At 47.7% G+C, this 20,658-nt stretch overlaps 2 protein-coding genes and 1 long non-coding RNA gene across 3 annotated transcripts; 2 read left to right on the plus strand and 1 right to left on the minus strand.

The window, feature by feature from the left end:
* The first annotated feature begins 296 nt into the window (after positions 1 to 296).
* LOC135808317 (uncharacterized) lies at positions 297 to 3,051 on the plus strand. Its single transcript, XR_010552074.1, has 2 exons — positions 297 to 481; positions 2,686 to 3,051. It is a non-coding gene; the product is annotated as an uncharacterized LOC135808317 (long non-coding RNA).
* A 1,805-nt stretch (positions 3,052 to 4,856) lies between these two features.
* LOC135808318 (protocadherin-11 X-linked-like) lies at positions 4,857 to 9,902 on the minus strand. The gene has a single exon (XM_065321488.1). The coding sequence runs from the start codon at positions 8,767 to 8,769 to the stop codon at positions 5,200 to 5,202; it is 3,570 nt and encodes a 1,189-aa protein (XP_065177560.1). The 5' UTR covers positions 8,770 to 9,902; the 3' UTR covers positions 4,857 to 5,199.
* Positions 9,903 to 18,269: 8,367 nt separating this feature from the next.
* On the plus strand, positions 18,270 to 19,681 carry LOC135808320 (N-glycosidase Npun_R5314-like). Its single transcript, XM_065321490.1, has one exon. It carries the CDS (start codon positions 18,468 to 18,470, stop codon positions 19,005 to 19,007), a length of 540 nt encoding a protein of 179 aa, XP_065177562.1. The 5' UTR covers positions 18,270 to 18,467; the 3' UTR covers positions 19,008 to 19,681.
* The last annotated feature ends 977 nt before the right edge of the window (positions 19,682 to 20,658 follow it).

A 20,658-nucleotide genomic window follows, 5' to 3' on the forward strand; every position in this document is an offset into this window, starting at 1 on the left:
AAGTGATATAGTACGTGCACGTGTGGTGTTTAGGATTGCTGTGTTATGCGATGAGCTTCTCGAATGATGTCCATGTCTGGCGTGATGCCACAGGCGGAGCTGTGTGGGCCGCTGTGTCAAGGAAATGTTGAATCCATCAGCGTCGTTGAGTATTCTAACAATGTTATATGCGCGACTACTTTTTGTCTGCGTTCAGTTTGGACATGGTAGTATTGTGCTGCTCCCTGGTTCGAGTTATGGTCATGTCCAATTCTGTCCAATTCGTTACAATGTCTTGTGTAATTTTGTCTAGGTGGTCCTGTTCAGCTCTGTGCATGCTTCGTCACATCACATCTCCAGCGTAACCTGTGCTACCCTCTCTAGTTGGGACGTCATGTGGCCAGGCGACTGACCCATACAGGGGAGGAACATTACTGCAGTACCTCGTACTAGTGCTGCAGCTGGGCATTGACCTTAGGCAGTCACTCAGCATGAGATAGAGGTGAGTCAACCTTGCTTGATGTGTTCATTAAGTTCAGTATATTGATGTCATATTGTTTGTGAGTGACGTCTAGTGACACTTAGTTGTAACAAGTACTAAATGATGAGAGATGTAAGGGTGGTGTGTGGTGTGGTAGTTGTACACTTGTGTGGCATGTACCGGTGTCTCCTGTCATCATATACCGGTAGTCATTACGCTTGCTCATCGATTACGTAAACTTCCTGGAACTAAGCACTTGCTGATGTGCTGTGGGTTGTCATTTGTCAAACACAGTTGTGTAAAACGGATGCTGGGATACTGGGTTGTGCAGTGTAGCCCGGGGCCGAGGTGTTGGGTTGTGCAGTGTAGGGGTTGCCAGAGGTGCAGAGGACTTGATCATGTGACCGGGTGGTGCTGGTGGAGCTCATGCTTTTTCAGTAACCCTGGTATGGTTATGGTATGTGTGAGGGTACCATGGATTCAGCTAATGGGATTTTTGGTCTTTTACCACTTATTAATGGTGGGTTTGATGTGCTCACCTCCCACTGCCTTGGGAGCTACATGCACATCTGGGCTTTTATCCCTGAGGGTTTTTGGTGTTCCTAGGGATGCGGAAAAGTCGGTTTGACTGACTCTGGCGCAAGCAGTGTAGTATCTAGTGGTTGTTGATTGCAGATGGAGTTCGTATCGCTCATGGCCCAGTCATTATTAGTTTGCAGTCTTATGAGAGGCTATATGGCTAAGTCACCAGGTGTATGTAGCTGTTACGCAATGATCTATGTCGAGAGTAAGCCCTGAATCCATCTAGCCCAGGTGCACTGTGTGAACCTATTGCATTGACAGCTTAATTGACACAACACAAAGTTATTAGTTATTGGTTGTCGCCTAATTTCTATATAAGTGACTTTCAAACTGGATGCTAGCACACTGTGCAGTTAGCACATCCGTGTAACTCACACTGCACTGGGTGGGTCGGCGTGTTGCTTTCGTCATGGCTTCTACTCCTCCTTAAACTCTTTGATTGCACGTAAATAGCTCATTAGTGAATACGAACACTACCAATTCGGCAAGCACAAGGAGTTATGGTACCATTTGCTTCTCTTGCCTCCGTACATGGGTGTGTGCTGACTAAAAGGTCAAACTCTCCATCGTTGCACTTATTTATCGTCAGGCGTGTTTGTGTATTGATTTATGGCAGTAGAGTCCAGCCCAGTTGAAGTACTCGTAGCTCTTGGATGTATCCTCCTCTTAGCTTGTCCTAGTGTGGGAGAGGGGTTCAGGTTGTTGATGTATTGGAATGTGAAGGCGGACTTTGTGTCCAATCCTGGGACTGATCGATGCTTAGGTAGTTATCTTCTGGCTGGAATTTAGAAGCCATTTGTCACTCAGTGGGATGCATCCTTTGTGATATGGTGTGCCGAAGCTCGGCACCATGCACCATGCACCATGCACCATGCTTGTCCGTTCTTGCACCTGTGCTATGGCTGTTATCACTAGTCTGGAGAGAGCAGCTGCGAAACGGCACACAGATTCCGGTATGCACATCGAAGAACTTACTTTTCCCTGACCTGCGTCGCTTATGTTCGGATTCTGGTGTCCGAGGGGAGTCCACGCGTACACGCATGGCGGCAGCACGGTGTGATTTGCAAGTGGCTAGTATCTGGCTGTCACACTTGTTGAAAACTGCCTCTCACTGTAACCTTATCTCGATGTCTGCCTATGTGTCTATGTGTGACAGACTGACAATATGCCATTAGCTTGGAGATTTGCAGTGCATGCACTCAAACATGATGGATAGAGTGATGGACGGTGCTTAGAAGTTGACTAGAAATAACGTTAGTTGACTGTGCAGATCGTATTCACCTTGCCTCTCCCATGCAAGGCTATGCTTCCAATGAGCAACTGCACCCTACCACAGGTCCAGTGTTAGCTAGCAATCCATTGCTTCCCAGTCTGCTACACACGTGCACGCCTAACATTATGCGACCGAAGTGGTGGGGTTGCGGACGTCCGTATTAAGTCTACTTTTTGTGCTCTTTTGCGCTGGTGTCCGGTGGGCCGGTTGGGCTGGTCACGTGTTGTCCATGCGGCAGGCACGGTGTACCGACGTGCTAGCTAGCTGCCTATTGCAGATCTGCAGCCACAGGGAGTGACACACATCGCAGTGGGTGGTTTAGCGAGATGATTTAACTGCCGATCACTTAATGTCTTTGTTGGTTTATTAGATGATGGCGATGCGGTCTTTTTCCTGGATGGTGATGCGGTCTTTTTCCTGGATGGTGACAGTGCACTAGTAACTCACTCTCTCACTGACTCCCTGACTCTCTCACTCAGTGTCTCACTGTCTGTGTTCCGATGCACAATTACTGTATTGGTTATAATTGCTGTTACATCATCATCACACTTGATACACCCGATCATCGTCACACCAGTGCTACACTAGCCCAGCTAGCTAGCGGATGTAGCAACACCAGTGCTTGAGAGTGTGTGACTGATCCCCTGCTGCCTAGGAACACTAATGCAGTTAGATCGCAATACAATAAGTATACTAATCAACATTGAGACTGTGATTATTGTGTTCCTAATTCTGATCTCTAGTTTAAGCCTGCTGTCCGAATAGGGTGGTGTCAGAGTCCACATGCTAATCATGATGCACTGGGAGTTTGGTAATGGCCATGAAGTGGCTCTTGCCAGTAAAAGTGTTACTAAGTACCAAGCTGTGTGATCAGTTGTGTTGAAGTACCAGGGAGGTCCACTGTGCTGTGTACTGCATGCTCCTGTGGTCAGGGTACCTCACTTCCTTTTTCTCATTTATAGGTAGTAGCTGCTGCATGGGAACTGGTGCTGTTGGCCCATGATCAGGCGTTGGTGACCTGCTGTTACTGCCACGGCCATGGGTGGTACTTGGTTATTAGTTATTAGTAACCGTTATTACTTCCAGGACCCAGTGCTGTCCGTGCTGCTAACTTAGTCTTGGTGACTGGCTGTCAATTAGCTCAAGTGCAGTTCTAGTGCCCTGCTTTGGTGAAGTGCTCTGACTACAGGCAATCATTACTGGTATCACACAGTACTACTAGTATCTGACTGGTCTGCCGTCACAGTGCTGTACATGTGCATACTGTGTATGTCCTGTACCGTATGTGGAGCAGTAGTACTAGTACTCAGTTTCCACCAGTACAGTACTACAGTACTACAGTAATACAGTAATACTAATAGTACCAAACTAACCTTATTACAGTCATGTACATGTTGATGAGCTACATGTACCTAGCAGTGACTTAAGACTTTGAACTGCCTGTACTAGCAAATGATACTGCAGCAGTGCATGTACTTTAACTGTTGTCTCTGGTTGTTACCAGCCGTGTTATGAGTTGTCTCTGGTTACCATGGTTACCAGCCGTGTTATGAACGTACATGTAGTGTGTACTGAACGGGTATGTGAACTAAGTAAAGTACAACGACAATTGGGCTCCTACAGTGTGTGTTTATTATGGGGTATTGTGCATGAAATTGTGCCCTGGGTCCTCACACTTTCCTTGTACATGAGTTCGGCAGCAACACACAACACCGTAAGTTAGCTGCGGCCTTGCGGCTTGTTGTATTGCGCAAGACAGCTGCAAGAGCAGGGTTACATGTACCGCTAGAATGGACAGGCTGCTACTATTTCAGTGTGCAGGAGACAGTCAGTGTTGGGTAATGCATTAACAGCAGCAGTATCACTGAGCACCACAGCCGGGGATATTTCTGAGGATGTTACACTAAGCTCGGATACTGAGCCAGTAATAAATATAAAAAAAAGAGAAGAAACACATGAGAACGAGTTATGCTATTATCGCACTTTCTGGTTGTTTATCATCTTGTTACAGTCGTGGATAGTTGCTGCATAACTCATTCTCATGTGTTTCTTCTCTTTTTTTTATGTTACACTAAGTTGGTTGTTGGCTTCATATCACACAGCGCTTGCTCATTGAACATTATTAGCAATACATGTGCACTACATGGACAGTGCTGGCAACTGAAATCCGACCCCTGAGAGCTCACATCGCAAAGACCCAACACAGGATTGTAACACTACGGAAAAAGAGACCGCTAGAATGTGAACGCACCGCTCAGGGGTCGGATTTCAGTTGCCAGCACTGTACTTACCATGATTGCTGCACTGTCAGTCGCTGTCAGTCGCTGTTCACCACACACCGGCTCTGCATGCGTATCACTGGCCCCTCGTAGAATGCAAGAATAGCTTCCCAAGCCAAACCAAACCTCACCTAACGTTCACTGTGCACACAAACCTCAATTGTTCTTGTGTAAAATAGTGCTATATTTCTCAGGGTTCAAGTTCGAAATGTTTCTGCAAAGAATTGATAGCCATGTGTACAGAGAGTGATTACACGTGGTATACCTGTATGTAGATGCTGGGGTGTTCAGCATAATTATTATGGTGATATTGGAAATTTGAATAGGTGACTATAAAAACGATGTGGCAATCTCAAGGAAATATTGGTGACATTGCAGAAATGATGAATCTGATTCACGTATTACCTTATGCGGATTTGGAAAATGGAAATGCAGGTGGTTATGGTCTGATTATTTAAAGGTTGACAAAACAAGTTACGTTATATTAGCTTTAGAATCTTATTTTTAAAAGAGACACCTCACAATATGAGAATGAAAACTGTTCATTGCATTCTGTTCGGTTCTTTTCGTTCTTTGCTGAAGTGGGTTGAAAGACAGTCCCGCACTCAAAGTGGTTGACTTTCCAAGCGTTGAAGGTCAGCATGCTGACTTTGCAGAGAGGAATTATATACCCTCTGGTTCTGCGAGGCTCCATGTCCTTCAGCTGCTCCTTTGTTCTGCGGCCGAAGCCCAGAGGGATAGAAACGCATTTCATCGTCAGTGCACTGCTCATCAGATGCAGCAGAGCTCTCTGTGTCGTCCTGCTCAGTGTCTTCTATGGTGTTCTGTGTGAAGTGTTGCCTGATGGGTGAAGCCTTGTAACCGGTCTGGGCAGCTACGGGTGCTAAGTCCCCGACCAGGGGACTAGCTGCGGCCGAAGCAGCTATCGGTGCCTTGTAGCATACTGGCTGCCAGGGTGTTTGCCCTGTGGGGTCGGTGCCCTGGGCTGAACTGGGTGGTGTGGAGCTGTAGCGCACTGAATGTGATCTCGACGACATTGGCGAGCGACGGTCTTCCGGGTTGGACAGAGCAGATCTGGACACGCCGCTGCCTGTCTGCTGATATGCAGATGGCGGAGAGCGAGTCTTGCGACTCTCTGCGTAGGCACTGTATGACCTTGGTCCGTCGTATGACTCCGACACCACTCTCCTTCTACCCTGTCCAATACGGGGTGAGGCACTCATGGCTGCTGTTAGTGCTGCTCGCTGAGATCCTGGCGATCCGACAGTTGAGTAGAGTGTAGGTGGGGACGATGAGTGGCCGTCGGATGACTCAGAATGCATTCGCTGGCGGGCGTGCTCAATGTCAGGCGACGGTTCAACTGTGGATAGTGCATTGCCAGTGTGATGCATGGCTGATGAGCATGAAGATACTGAGCCTCCCTCTTCGACCATTGTCGAGGCAGTACGAACACTCATGCGTCGATCCCAATCCGCACGGCTCGACTCTTTAGAACACGGCGTGTTGTCCGAGGCCGCTCCTGGTTCGTAGATGCCGGAGCGTATGCGCGACTTCACGCTGAACGGTGCTTCGGTGAACGATCCTGGCGTGAAGGCTGAACCGTCCGGATCCGATCTGGGTGTGGTACCCTGCAGGTCGCTGGAGTTCATGTATGTAGTGCTGTCTGTTGAGCCGATGACTAGCGACGCTGGCCGCGGGCCGTGTGTGTAGTGTGGCGTTTTGTACGCTTGCTCCTCGCTGATGTTGTTCTGGAAGATGAGCTCATTCTTGCTGGGCTGGCTGTGCACAATGATGGCCATGCTGCGCTTCTTGCGTTTGATATTCACATAGACCAGTAGAACAGCAATGATGATCAACAGTAGAGCAGCGCATGCGATGACAATGATTATAGTAGTCAGGTCAATGCCAGAACTTCCCGTGCTTGCCTCTGGCGGGGCTGTGACAGTGACGTTCAAGTTGACCTGCACCGTGCTGGACAGCGTGGGAACGTTCGTCTCCTGCACATGGATCAGTACTGTGTACACGTTGACTGACAATGTGGCCAGGGACCGGCGTGTTGTCAACCGTCCGTCGTTGCTCATGGTGAAGTGTGACGCGATGATTGCACTCTGACTGTTCTTCTGTGAACTGACGCGAAACGAGACCTCGCTCGGCGTGGTATCGGCGTCTGTGGTGTTGAATTGCCATAGCAACTGACCCTGTGCGGACTCCTGGCCTACGAGTATCTCTGCTGGTGGATTTGTGAAGACCGGTGGGTTGTCATCTTGGTCTGTGATGATCACGGTAATCTGTGCAACTCCAGAAAGACGATCTGTAGTTACCTCTGCATCGTCCGTAGCCACGGCTAGAAAGGAATAGCTGGCTTGTGTCTCCCTGTCGAAGCCACCCACTGTAAGGAGCAGTCCTGTGTCTGGGTGTACACTGAACTCTCGCGATTCATCAGGCCGTGCTGTGTCTTCGATTGAGTATAACACTTTCCCGTTCTTGCCCGGATCTCTATCAACGGCTTCCAGCTGTCCTACTGGTTCTTGCCCCTCACCGTTCTCTGCCACCTGGAATGTGTAGTGTGTCTGCAGGAACGTGGGTGCTTCGTCATTGGCATCGTACAGTGTGATGAGTGCTGTTGATGTACCATTGTTGCTTGGGTTGCGACTGGAGATGGCGGTGAACACGACAAGGAACGTCACACTGCCCAACTCTTCAAAGTCCAGCCGCCGTCCCAGAGTCACCAGCCCTGTGGTGCTATTGATATTGAATACTGAGTTAATGTCCATGGAAGCTGGCAGTGTTTGCTGGCCTGTACGGTTTCGGACAAGAATCGAGTCCAGTTTGTAAGACACGTAGTCCCTTAGATCAGGATCATTAGCTTGCAGTTGCAGTACAGGGCTGCCGACGAGTGTCGTCTCCACTAGCCTGGCTTCGTACAGCTCTTGGCTAAACTCCGGCCGATTGTCGTCGGAATCGATGAGAGACACTGTGAAGTTTGTGCTCGTGTGAAGTGTGTTGTTCGGGTTTGTGTCACTAGCAAGCAGTGTGAGATTGTACTGGCTCCGCGTTTCCCTGTCCAGGTTCACGTTGGCCCTCAGAAACCAGCTTACATCCGAGGTTGGGAACACGCGCTCGGTGTAAAAGTCTCCAAAGGCATTATGCACAGTGAAGTTTGTGTTTGAGTCCACATCTCTATCTGTGACAGTAGCCTGGAAGACGATCTGGGATACTGGGAGCGCTTCGCGAACCATATCTCTTACGGGGAAAAAGGTGATATTTTGGATGATCAATGGTGAAATCTCGATCACAGGTGCAAATTCGTCAACATCTTCCACAAAGACCATGATCTCTGTGGCTGGAAATGGCTGCAATGGATCCCTAACCACTGGCAGGATAATGAAAGCTACGCCGTACACTTGTTGAGTCTCGGCGTCCAATTCCGAGATGAGCCTGATTTCGCCGGTGTGATTGTTGATGTCAAACGTGCCGATTCCGCGGAATGCGGGGTCTCGTATCACCACGTCCTGGCCGGTACCGATCGGAATACGCTCTATTACCCACTGGCCCAGGACACCACTGTCCTCATCGACGATGGGTAGTATCGCGATCGTTGTTCCCACCGCCATGTCCTCTCGAACAGTCAAGCTTCGGGGAAAGCTAGAGTCGACTCTCGGTTGGTTGTCGTCGATGTCGACTATTTCTATATCCACAGTGCATGTTGTGTCACTGGCTCTATCTGGTAGTATCTGCAGTGGTTGGCTGGTTGCAATTGGTGTTCCCATGACGACCAGTCGCGTGACACCCACAGGTGTAGGTTTAGATTCATAGTCCACGGTGTCCTGTAGGATCAGGGCTCCATCCTCCTCATTGACAGCTACACGCAATGCACGACTCGAGTTGCTTGTCTCACTGGTGATCTCAAAACTCCATGTGATGGTGAGCAGGTCGAGCTGTAGCTCTTGTCCCACCGTCACGATTGTCGTGTTCACTGGCCGCTCCTCCGGAACTCGGCAAGCCAGCCGACACACGACACCCGGTCCAGCCTGCGATGTGTCGTCCACGCGTCGGCACGTCGCCGCAACGCGTGTCACAGTCACACAGCAGCTCAGGCACATCATCAGCAAGACACCACACGTAGATCTAGCCATGAGTAATGCCGGAATCTTGTTGCCTAGTACCGTCATCATGGCTACCCGACCGTGTCCAGCACAAGGTTGCCAGAAAACGACAAATCAAGTGCCGGAAATTTCGCTGGACGAATTTTTCTCCCCGGCTCCAGAGAAAATGAACCGTTGACTTTGTCCAAATGAAAGAGCACCTTTCAGTTGTCCCTGAAGACCGCACCTTTGCCTTCTTATACGACGAGAGTCGCCTATATTCGCCTGGTGGTGTCTGTGACCATCCGCTGACCAGGTGCTCTGGCCGCGATGTGAGGGCAAACGCTACGGAAATGGTAGCAGCAGCAGGAGGTTCAGAAGGGTAGCAGGCAGGAGGCCGTTCACATGCAGAGTGGACGTTGTCGTCCTGAAAGACCTGTCAGGCTCGACTAGCGAAACTGCGGCTAATAAGTGAGAATCGACAGTGCAATCTTGATGGGGCTGTCCGTTCACACGCCTCAGCTGATCCCTCCTGCTTGTTGCTCGGACGCGAGCCACTCGCATGCGCACTGGGAGGTAGTCTTACTGCAAGTCGTAGATAGGCTGTCTGTCTTGGTCACGTCACGTCAGAGTCGATTGCCAGTATTGGTCGTATTCGGACCAGAGAGCTCCTTACTAGTAGTCCCTCGTGTTCTGTGCGTATCGCCGTGTGACATTAAGTGTTCCCGCTCAAACGCTGAGCTAGCCAGAGATAAAGTGACTGCTGTCAATTCAGAACGGTCGCTGGTGAATAGAGGCGACTGGTAGAGCACTGCTGGCAGGACTCATTAGTAACACTGATACGGACTTACTGAATCTGTGCTAGTACTAGTAGTAGAGAGTCTACTGTCCGGATGCTGCTAGCGGGAAAGGCAGTTTGGGACATGTATCCGATCATCCATGGACAATATACTGACATACAGCTCCTAGATGCACTGTACTCGCTGTCTGCTATGGAGTGGCCAGTGGGACTGGACTCCCCAGTGGCTGTTATCAGTCACCCAGTCACAGACAACCTTACAAGCATATCATCAGCAGCACATACTGAGAGTGCAGTCAGTGGCATGGTCAGCTTGTCTCCTCGCACTCCCGATCGTAATCCATGCCTGTGTCCTGAAGAGATCAAAGCTTCTAATGACCTGTCCTGGCCCAGTTCTTAGGCAAACCAGCTGATTCACCAGCCTCTAACTAAGCATGGACACACAAGCAGGAGGGCACAAGTGCTTCATGGATGCATCTATCCATTCAGATGGGCTCCTGAAAAACCGGACTCTATCCCGGCATAGATCTTGGGAGCTAGCCCAAGCCTGCAGAGACCTGGAGGTACAGTACAGATGCCTAAAATCCTTCAACACAGCAGTTCTTGCCCTGCATGGTCTGTCCGGCAACAGCCTCCAACCATTGCCATTGGCATTGGCCTAATGTGTGGTTAGTGAGTGTGAGGGCATAGAAGCCATGTTGCACTAACCATTGGCGCAGATTGTTTTTGGATGGTGCATGCGCCTCAGCTCGTGGCCCAATGCCCGTGTCCTCCCAATCTCCTGACATGGATGAGTGGCAATGTCAGACTAATTCAGACTAATTCAGACTAATTGATAGGATTCTGATTATAGTTTGGACCAGGCACACTCCTTCCCTCTCCAACTCTGGTCTTCTACAAGTACAATACAAGTACTCATGCAAGGCATGATGGTCAGGTGATCATTACCATAGCAACAGGATGCCAGACTGCTGCCATCACTATACTCTTCCAGAGAACACCTTTACAGTCAGGATGCAGCACACACTGAGATGCTAGTACTGCGTAAATTGACTACACAGTACACACCATTGTTTTGCTTACCTTCTTGGATGTTGCTACTGGTTGGGTTTTAGAAGATTGTTATTGCTGTGCACCTAACTAACCATAATTTAGTGATTGTGTTTTAGTTGCACTTCCGTTACAGTCCCAAATGCAAAACCTTACTTAGTATTCTGCACAGCACATCTTCAGGCTTCTGATTAGCCCGTGTGTTATTCTAAATAGGTTAGTGGCTGGTGAAAACCCAGGCACAGCGCCAGTTCCACTTCTGGGGATGGAGAGAGTAAGAGAGAGCAAGAGAGAGTGAGCAATACTAGTAGCCGCGTGCACTAGACAGCCTGTTGTCTTCTCCTGCTCTCCGACTCTGTTGCCTCTTCTACTTACCTACTTGAAGGCACTTGTGTCCTCCAGGTGCTGTTGAGGACCTCTGCTGAGTGCCATGTCACTAAGCTTTATAAGCTGCATTGAGAAAATAGGACCTATCTGAGGGCCATCACTCACAGCCCTCTCGCCCAGCTCCCAGCTTGTAGCAATTAGACAATGCATGATTTGCATAATCCTGCAGTGTTACCGACGTACACTCAGTCAGTATGTGCCTCTATAACAGTATGGGTCACCCTAGTGCCGGACCATTGCCTCCAGCTCTCTTCCTTCAAGCACAGCTGTATGCTTGTTAGTAGTATTGAACGTTTAAGGGCCTGTTTGCTGAACAAGTATTCCTCTTCCAAGCACTTGCATCTACTTTCCCGAATCAATCTCAAATTGCTTAGGCGCCACGTAAATGTTGGATTGCCCTTCATACCGAAGAAGAGTTTGTTTTCGCGCGACAAGTCTTGTATTGGTCCCGCATGTGTGCGCATGTGGATATAGTTTCATGCACAATCACGTTGTTTTTTAAATGATTAGTTTGTTTTTGATCATCTTTTGTTATTACGACATACCGGTAGATCAGTGCAGTTTTGTACACCACTTGCGCTGTTGCCACGCATGCCTCTTTCTGCCCGTCTCTGTCGATCTCTGCCTGCAATGCTCTTCGTGCTGGCGATCAAAGTTACTTTTAAAATTCGAGTAAGACCGCAGGATCGTTGCGTGTTGATCCTGCCACAGCCTGAGGGGATAGATGTGTCTTTGAGAGCGGTTATTGTATTTATGTGCCAACTATTAAGCCCAGTACTCTGTGACAGATTTCGTTTAAGACCTTGTGGAGAGTTCCCAAAATTGAATGACATTTTTATCACACACATGTGGTCACCGATATTGGCACTGTCAGCGGAACTCGACCAACACGACACGTTGACTTCTAATCGTACACCATGGAATCACGTATCTTACCATTCACATCACGTGTCGGGTCTGTACTGGACAGGAGGCCGCGACGTGGAAGGCTTCCGCCTCAGATTTCTCCGTAGGTATGATCTAGAACGAACCGGACTTGGGAATGGGAGTGGTGAAATGCCGCACCTCGATGAGAGCTGTCCACTCCCAGTACTGCAGTATGGGTGGGGAACAATAATACAGCGTATGAAGTTGAACAGCACCTCGTGACCAGCATGAGACCCTATGTGCGACTCTAACTAGGCCCCTAGGCCCTAGTAGATGATCGCAAGAGTACTCTTGTATTGATGGTGATACAATGTGACATGGTTCTCCAACTATACTATAAACATGTGCCTATCGCAAGAGCTTGTATTATTGCAAGTAATGATCGTAAACTCAGTACTATCAGTACTATCACTATCAGTAGATCCTCATCACCTACTTTAAAAGACGTTTAGACTAGAGGGTGATTCTGCTGCGAGATATCCAATTGTGGTGACCGCTGGCGCCAATTCTCCCCGCAATCCGCGTCCCTTGAATCCTCAAGTTCTGTTCGCCATTTAAACTTTGCATTGCGTGTTAAGGTTGTCCATGCTCAGACTCGTTACGACAACAAGTGTGGGAAGACAACAAAGCGAAGGTGTATGCATGATGCAGTGCATCCATGCATGATGTAAGGGGTGGGTGCCCCCATGAAGCTGATCAGAGTGCCCCACATCTTCCTATTTTTAGTGTATGTATTTCAATACAGAATGCGAGTACATGTTTACAAGTATATCAATGTACATACACAATCAACAGTAGCAGCCTTCGAGGAAGCCCAGTCAGCCATGCAAAAGCACACGAGAGTTTGTAGCAAGTAGGTGAAAGACGTTCCGGATGTGGAGTTGGAGCCGATGAACACTTGTCTTCGTTCGTCGAGGGAGTCCATGATTCAAGGTGTGGCGGTGCTCATGTGGAAACTTTTCACATTGAAAAACACTTTCCCATGACTATCCGAAAGTCATGGGAAAGTGTTTTTCAATTGCCCAACCTTGAGCGTCTGATGATACGTTTTTGGTCAAGTTCGCAAGCAAATCACTAGCTTCAATTCAGTGGCTATAGCCTTACTCACTGAGTCAGCCGGGGATGATCGCATTTATGCAACTTCAACCTTGCTTTATCACTGATCGTGTGGTGCCAGAATGCACGCAGAATATTCTTAAATCAATGCTTGTATTGTCCACTGCATGCACGCCTCTGACTGGGTGAGGTGACATGTTCAAGACGCAGTGAATGGCAACTTAACGTTACTTTGCCCAGACAGCAATACAACACTCAGTCAACAGGCACATCGTCCACCCTGGACTGGACCACCCTCGTGTTCAGGATGCATTGAACGTCGCTCCCGATCCAGAAAGGCACGCTTGTACATGTATAACTATAAGCTTTGTTAATATCACTATAACTAGTATAAGCTTTGTTCAATGCTCTCTGTCCATCGGATGTGTGTGTATGTTGGAAGTGGCTTGGGTCGTCCTCGAAAGGATCAATTTCAAGTATTGGTACAATTGTAGCCCGAGGGTAGGATAACGTATTCACATTGGACTATGAGTATGTAACTCGAATAGTTTATCCGGAGGGGGAATAGAACGGTCATTCCTGATCATTGCAGTCAGAGTGACTTTTTTATTTTTTTACTTTTAAATATGCTGAAGTGCACAGTCCAGCGCAGAACGGAACGGGAAGACAGAACCAAGGCAAGTGGAAGACATGATAACACAGCGGGAAGCCGGAGCAGCGTGTGACTACTGACTACCGGTACCGTGTTCTGTTCTCTGTGGGATACAGTCATTGCTATGTTTACGTATTATCTGCTTTCTCCATCACTTGCACTGTACTATCTGTAGCTGTTACATGGTTTGGTGCAGATGACGACCTTGTTGTTGTCTCGGTGAAGCAAGCAGATAATATTATTCCTCGTCGCCTGAAGACACCGGTGCAGGATTTGATTCGAGGAGGAGAACAAAAGGCAGGGTATTGACGAGGACGCCACTGGCACCGCGCAGTTGTAATGCAAATTACGTCAGTTGTTTATGCTGCACGATCATGTGCATGCAGACACTGACACGTACATGTACATTGTACATGTACATACAGATACGACTCGTGCAGTGTAGCTGAACTCGTGCAGTGTAGCTGAAAGGACAGGTGGATACCCATCATACCAAGCAAGGATACAAGCCGAATGCATGCATTGATCACACGTCGTCTATTAGTCGTCTATTTATAACATAAACATACTGTACTGTTCGCCCCCCCCCCCCCCCCCCCACACACACACACTTCCAGAACACCAGTTACCTGAAAACTCGGAGTTGCAACTACTTTATAAAAAAAAACACTCCTCCCTTCCTACTGTATGCTGTGTGTAGTAAACTGTACATGTACCACGTGATCTTGAATGCCATACCTTGAAGCTTCATACAGTGTCCATGCAGCCTGAGGATAGACCTATACAGAAGAGTAAAACCCTGGGGGCTTATTATACTCATGCCTATCACGTTACTATGGCCATCGGTAGGGTTTTAGCTGACCATTCCGAACATTCGAACGGGGTAAATCATTGATTTCAAGCCCTCGACCTCATTCCTCATTCTTGAGGATGTTTTTTTTCTAATCCATGGTCTGGCTGGGGGAATAGCCTTGTGCTCTGTGGTCTGGGGTCACTGCTAAGCCATGCAACACAACCCATTGGCAATGGCAGTATGTCGCATTGTCAACCAGTTTAATACATCATGCTACATTTGTCCAAGGTACATCTGTCGTCTTCCAAAATCATGATGTGCCACTGTTTGTTTTTTTGTGATATTTTAAAGGATTCACAATACTGGTGTTGTTAACGCTGCCTATCAATCCTGTGTACATGCAGATTGCATTTCTAATGTTTTCCAAGAGTAAACAAGCTCCCGGGAGCTTATACACTGATGCATCCTCTTGATGATAGCATCACATAGACTAATGACGTAATGACATCACATAGACTAATGACGTAATGATAGTAGACTACATGACATTGCCATAAGATACACATCGTCATAATACTGTTACGCAGCCAGATTAGATGGTTTGCCATAACCGTCCAGGCCCAGGGTGATGAACGAATCGGACCTAAATTGAAAACCAATATACACAACTGACTAGACTGTGGATGAGTGCAATATTGATAATATTCTCTTGCTTTCAAGAGTCACTCTTTACTGAGTCTTTAGCTCTATCACACGCATTAGCAGAAGCAGACTACACAATGACATGTACATTTGTACATACACCACATGTACATGAGAGGACGATAGTGGTATCCATCATTGGCATCCTGATCTTTGCATATTAGCCTCAGTATATCAGGCTCACTGAATCGAACCTGCATCGTCACTTCGTCAGCATCACCACAAAAACTACGATGTGGCACAGTATTGTCTTTGTTACGAAGATAATTCCATTACACTTTGTGGTCACGTGTGCAAGTGCTGCCATGCTGCAATCTCGTGCACTGTTCAAGCGCATTCTGGTCGACCGGTCGGATCGGAGTGCAGTGTGGATCTGCTGCCGTCATGCAATCAGACCCCCTTGCCCTATGTGAGGCAATACTTCGAATACCGGTACAGCACATGCAGTACTGAAAATAGTTCTCACCGGACAGTGGAGGACGGCCTGATTCCCTGATTCCTGGTCATATTTAGACTATTGACAGTACATGTGCTGTCTGTCCAAAGTTACACATCCACCCATTCAGCAGTAAACCACCCCCCAGTGGGATTGCCGATTGGCTGAAGAGACCGGCAAGAATCGAATAGCCAAGCCATATTTGTCAGGATACCGAGTAGGTTCACCTAATTCGATTCAAGCTTAGTAGAAGCAAGCACTAGTACATGTACATGACAGACACACTACAGTACAAATGACTATGACTGTACAATGTGTCATGTACATGTATGTTCTAGTTTCACTAGCACACTTTAATACTAGTCTTTGCATTTCACCATCCACACAGTCAAGGAATGGATGGAAAGGTTCTGTAGTGCACATGTAGCTCTTAGTCTTACTTGCACTTGGGCATTATACAGTACATGCAATGCACTGGTGTCACGTGGATGGAATATTGCGGAGGGCCCCCGCGGTGGCAGGGGTGGGAGAGGGGGCCATAGTGGGGTTCACTATCTGAAGACAGCCAAAGAGTATAGGGAAGAGAAATCTGAACCACTCGAATACTACTTTTTTTGTAGTATCTTGATTCTGGCGGGAAGCAGGCTGAACATGACATGAGGAGTCATGAGTGAGTCCATCTTGTGTGAAGGCCGGTGGGTGAGCACCAGTGGTCGGGCGTAATACAATAATGTGTGACCTGATCAGTTTAGGGAATTACCGGTACATGTGCTGCATACAGCTACAGCGGAACGTCAATCGCAATTTTAGATCCACGTCATTCTAATGAGATTTGCCAGGTGGAATCTCTTCATCGAAACCACAACCATTGCTATACTGCATCCGGCCAAGGTCTTTGTCAACAAAAGTGTATGGAGAGCCTGCTGCAGTGCAGTGTACTTGCTCTTTCGTCACAGTAATCAGTATGGCCAAAGGACACGCTAACTGCTACCGCACAATCCAGAGACTCGCAACGCCTCTCGATTCTCCCAGGGCTATGGCCGGGCATAGGAAAAGCCAGCGGCAAGATGGAGGCAAAACTCTTGCCTGATAACACTGACATGACATGTTTGGATAGGTTTGGTTTCTATTATTTCAGTTCGTTGCCTCAACAGTACAAAGTACAAATATCAAGAGGGACGAACGAAAAGAGTTGTTGTTGCTGTTCATTTTGCTACTCTTTCTTTTTCCCTCCCCTTATTTTTATTTATCGCCGTGGTTGGCAATCACCCACTCTCATTGGCCGGTGTTTCCACCGAGTCTTGAGATGTTATAATAATATAAAAGAGAAAGTAAAACAGAGCAGAAAGGAAGATGCAACTGAAAGGAAAGAAAACGGAGAGAAACGGAGAAGGAATGTGGACTGGGCGGATTCATGAACCATTACTAGAGCCGCCCCTTAGTAGAGCGAGGCAAGACATGAACAGAAGGGGCAAATCCGTCGTTATGTAGAAAATTATACTTGCAAGTACAGTACTGTACTGGAGTGTAGATCTCCGCTTTCTATAGTGGGCGCTGGGAATGGATCTTGAACGTTCATCTACACTTCGCTTTCGCATATTTTGCTTCCTTTCTTCCCCTTTTTGTTCATTTTCTCTTACTACATTGTAGTGAGTTCTGGATTCTTTCCAAACTCACCATTTCTTCCTTGTCTCTTATTACTGATGTGAGATCTACACTACATGTTCACCGTATTACCAAGAGTTCATGCCACTCTTTTCTCTCTCTTTACTTGGGGGTTATGAACTCTTGGTATTTATTACCGGTATACATGATATACCGGTGTAACGTGCGTGATCTAAGGCTAGGAGGCTACATGTACTCGTACTACCAAGAGTACATAACCCAAGAGTACATAACCCCGGTTATGTACTCTTGCTACTACCCACAGTCAGTCAACTAACGTATCAGAACTTACACCGGCACGGCCTGGAGGTTATCTTATAATTATCAAAGTGAAAGTGAACTTGCTCTCTCTCTGATCTCTACTCTTCCGTATGAGATGCAAACTAGAGAACTTATACAGAATCTAACAAGGCCGTTGGCAAGGGGGCCAGCTAGGAAGCTTCAGCTGGTGTCTATTGCGGGAAACAAGCAGCAGGCAGCAAAACAGCTAAAGAATGTATGTGATAGTGTAGCAAGCAATCTGGAAATGCCATTGATTATCGCAGCGCGCCTCAGTGCTACAAAGGAAGCATTGGAGCATGAAACTGATATCGCAGTGAAGATAAGTCCATACAACTGCACAAGGACCTCTTGCAAATGAAACATAGCGGCACAAGTATTGTATTTGGAAACAATGAAGACTACTGATAATTAGTGTTGGTCTAGCTACTCTCCAGTGTGTAGTGGCGCCATGCAAGGATCATGGAAGAACAATCGTAAATGTCGGAAGTACTGTATGCTTCTAAACAATAAGAGTCATGCAAAATACATGTAGATCTACTACTAGTCATGTGTAAACTGTAAAGCAGGGATACTACACCGGTACCGCGCCCAATACCGGTATCATACTCCATGGCTTGCATACTAGCCGGACGTACTGACTTGTTGAGTCCATAAATTTTGTACACACCACGACTCTGGGTTCGGTGTCGCCTGTCGGCATTGGTCGACATGTCGGCCAAGACGGCGGGCGCGCGCGCTGTATGCAGTCCACTTATGGCACTTTCGCTTTGTCATGTTGTGTCATGATTTAAAAAAAATTTGATTGCATGTTTCGTTGAAATAATAATTATTGCTAATTACCGGTATGGTGTCATTCTGACACCAGTGACAGACTCGTTGCTTTGTTTGTTGCGAGCTGAGGACTGAGCTAGCTGCAGCAGTTTGCTGCTGTCAGCAAAGCAAGGACAGTATGAAGCAGCTATAAAATAAAAATAATTAGTTTATTGGTGATCACTGATCAGTGAGCTCGCTTTGCAGCTGAAGAGAACTGAGAAAAGCAATGGCTGTAGCTGCTGCTGCCAGTGCTGGTGTCCGTGGTAGAGATGGAGGCAAGGCAATATATTTCTATGGCCATGCCCGAGACCGACCGTACGGACAGTTCAGTCAGTTCTACGCAGCTCCGTTTGAGCACGAGGGCCGGCGTTACGTCTGGGCAGAGCAATGGATGATGGCGAACAAGGCTATGCTCATGGGTGATGAGAAACAACTGGATCTGATCATGGCAGCCAAGGCGCCTCGTGATTGCAAGGCGCTGGGTAGGCGGGTGTCGCCGTGGGATCAAGCCAAATGGGACGAACACAAATACGACGTTGTGCTGCAGGGCACTCGTCTCAAGGTGCAACAGAATCCTGCCATCAAACGGGTCCTCATGGATACAGCCAATAGCACTTTGGCTGAAGCGTCGCCTTCTGACTGCATATGGGGAATCGGAGTTAGTGTGAAGGACGCCATGGCTGGTCGAAATTGGCGAGGACAGAACTTGCTGGGTAAAGCACTGATGGAAGTTCGAGACGAGCTGAAGGCGGACAGTGCGAAATGAGCGCTGCTTCAGGGTGCGCATGTGTTTGCGTGTTCCAAATTCCAATGTTACATCTGAAGAGTTGTGTTCTCATTGGGTCAGTGCTGGACAACTGTGAAATTGGCGGCAGCACGGCATCGGCAGGCTGATGGACTCTTTAAACAAAAGCTCATACACTGATCGGTTCATGCATGTTCATGTGCATGGATCAGTGTATATGTATAATACGCTCTATGTAGCGCAGTACTAGTAGGATTGGTCCCAGGGTTCGCCCTGCTTCATCAACTATGCCAGTGGTATATCTGCAGTGCAATCATGTACATACATTCAGTGCTGTCCTGTGCTGGCATGATCAGTGCAGTGCCACTGTACATGTTCACCTTATAATAGCCAGGGGCCTGCCTGCCTTTGTTTTATTCCAGTGAGCCGATCTCTACCCATTCTGTACTGAAACAAGTGTAACAGTAAATTCGCATCAGTGCGATAGTTTCCTACGTTTTAATATCAATATTTACTTTTTCTGATGGTGACCAACGCAATTTCTTGATTGATTTGATATTGTGAATAGAAGCAGATTATGAATGTAGGGCCAAGCATCTTGCTCCTGTTTTTTATTTTTTTTAATGTTGAGATAGAATAATGGTGATAAAGCGTCTACTAAACACACAACTGGAGAAATGAAGTTGAATACTTGATGCACTCTGCTCACACATAACGCTCTGAACTGAGCTGCGAGTGCAAAGTTGCAATCCAGCAAAGAGCTTTCGTTCTCTCACCTCCATGGTGGTAAATCCACTCCTGCTCACACATTTTAGACTCTCAAGCTGCAAGTGCAAATCTATTGAAGATAAAAGTTGCACTCGATCTTGCAAAAGCTACCCTTCTCTCACCGCCACCATCAGTTTACACCTGGCCGGGTGCCTAATCAATACATGGATGGTGATACATGTAGCAGGCTTAGCGCAAAGAGCGAAGTCCTGGCTTTGTCATGCTTTATCAGTTTATGAACAAAGTGCGAACCGTAATATACCGGGCAACTAAACCAGGTATCACCAGCCATGCATTGACTCAAGTGACGGTGGGCGCAAATTGATCATCGGGCGGTGAGAAGAGAGCCCTGTGCCAGTTTTTAACTCCTCAGGTTAGAGTGGAGTGTGTGTGGGTAGGTGTGTATTTACCGCCATTAAACCAGGTGTGTCTTTACCACCCTTGCTCCACAATAAGAGCAGCTGCAATGGAGTTTTAAATGCATTCTCCCAAGTCAAGCTCCAGACGGATGTCCAAGAATCGAAGACTGCCTGATGAGTTCAGCAGAAATGAACGTGCGTCCCCTTGCAACCGAGCCAAGCCACAGCTGCTGTGCCATCTTCTATCAGCAAAGAACAGATATCGCCAGCTATCGACCAAGCGCCAGACACAAGCTGATGGTGATGTTGAGAGAAGGGAAGCTCTTTTCCAGACTGTAACTTTGCAGCTCAGAGTGTGTGTGGACAGGCTTGTATTTATGGCCACTTCGCTAAGTGCATGTTCACCTCCATCGACATGGTCCACCATGAATACAGGTGCCGCAGTCAACTGGATCTCCATATTCAGTCTACAGGCAACCACAAGCCGATGCTGACAGCTGCGTCCAAGAAGACAATTGCCTGCTTAGTCCAGCAGGTGCTGTATG

The sequence above is a fragment of the Sycon ciliatum genome, chromosome 2, assembly GCF_964019385.1.
Source record: "Sycon ciliatum chromosome 2, ocSycCili1.1, whole genome shotgun sequence".
Taxonomy (NCBI): Eukaryota; Metazoa; Porifera; class Calcarea; order Leucosolenida; family Sycettidae; genus Sycon; species Sycon ciliatum.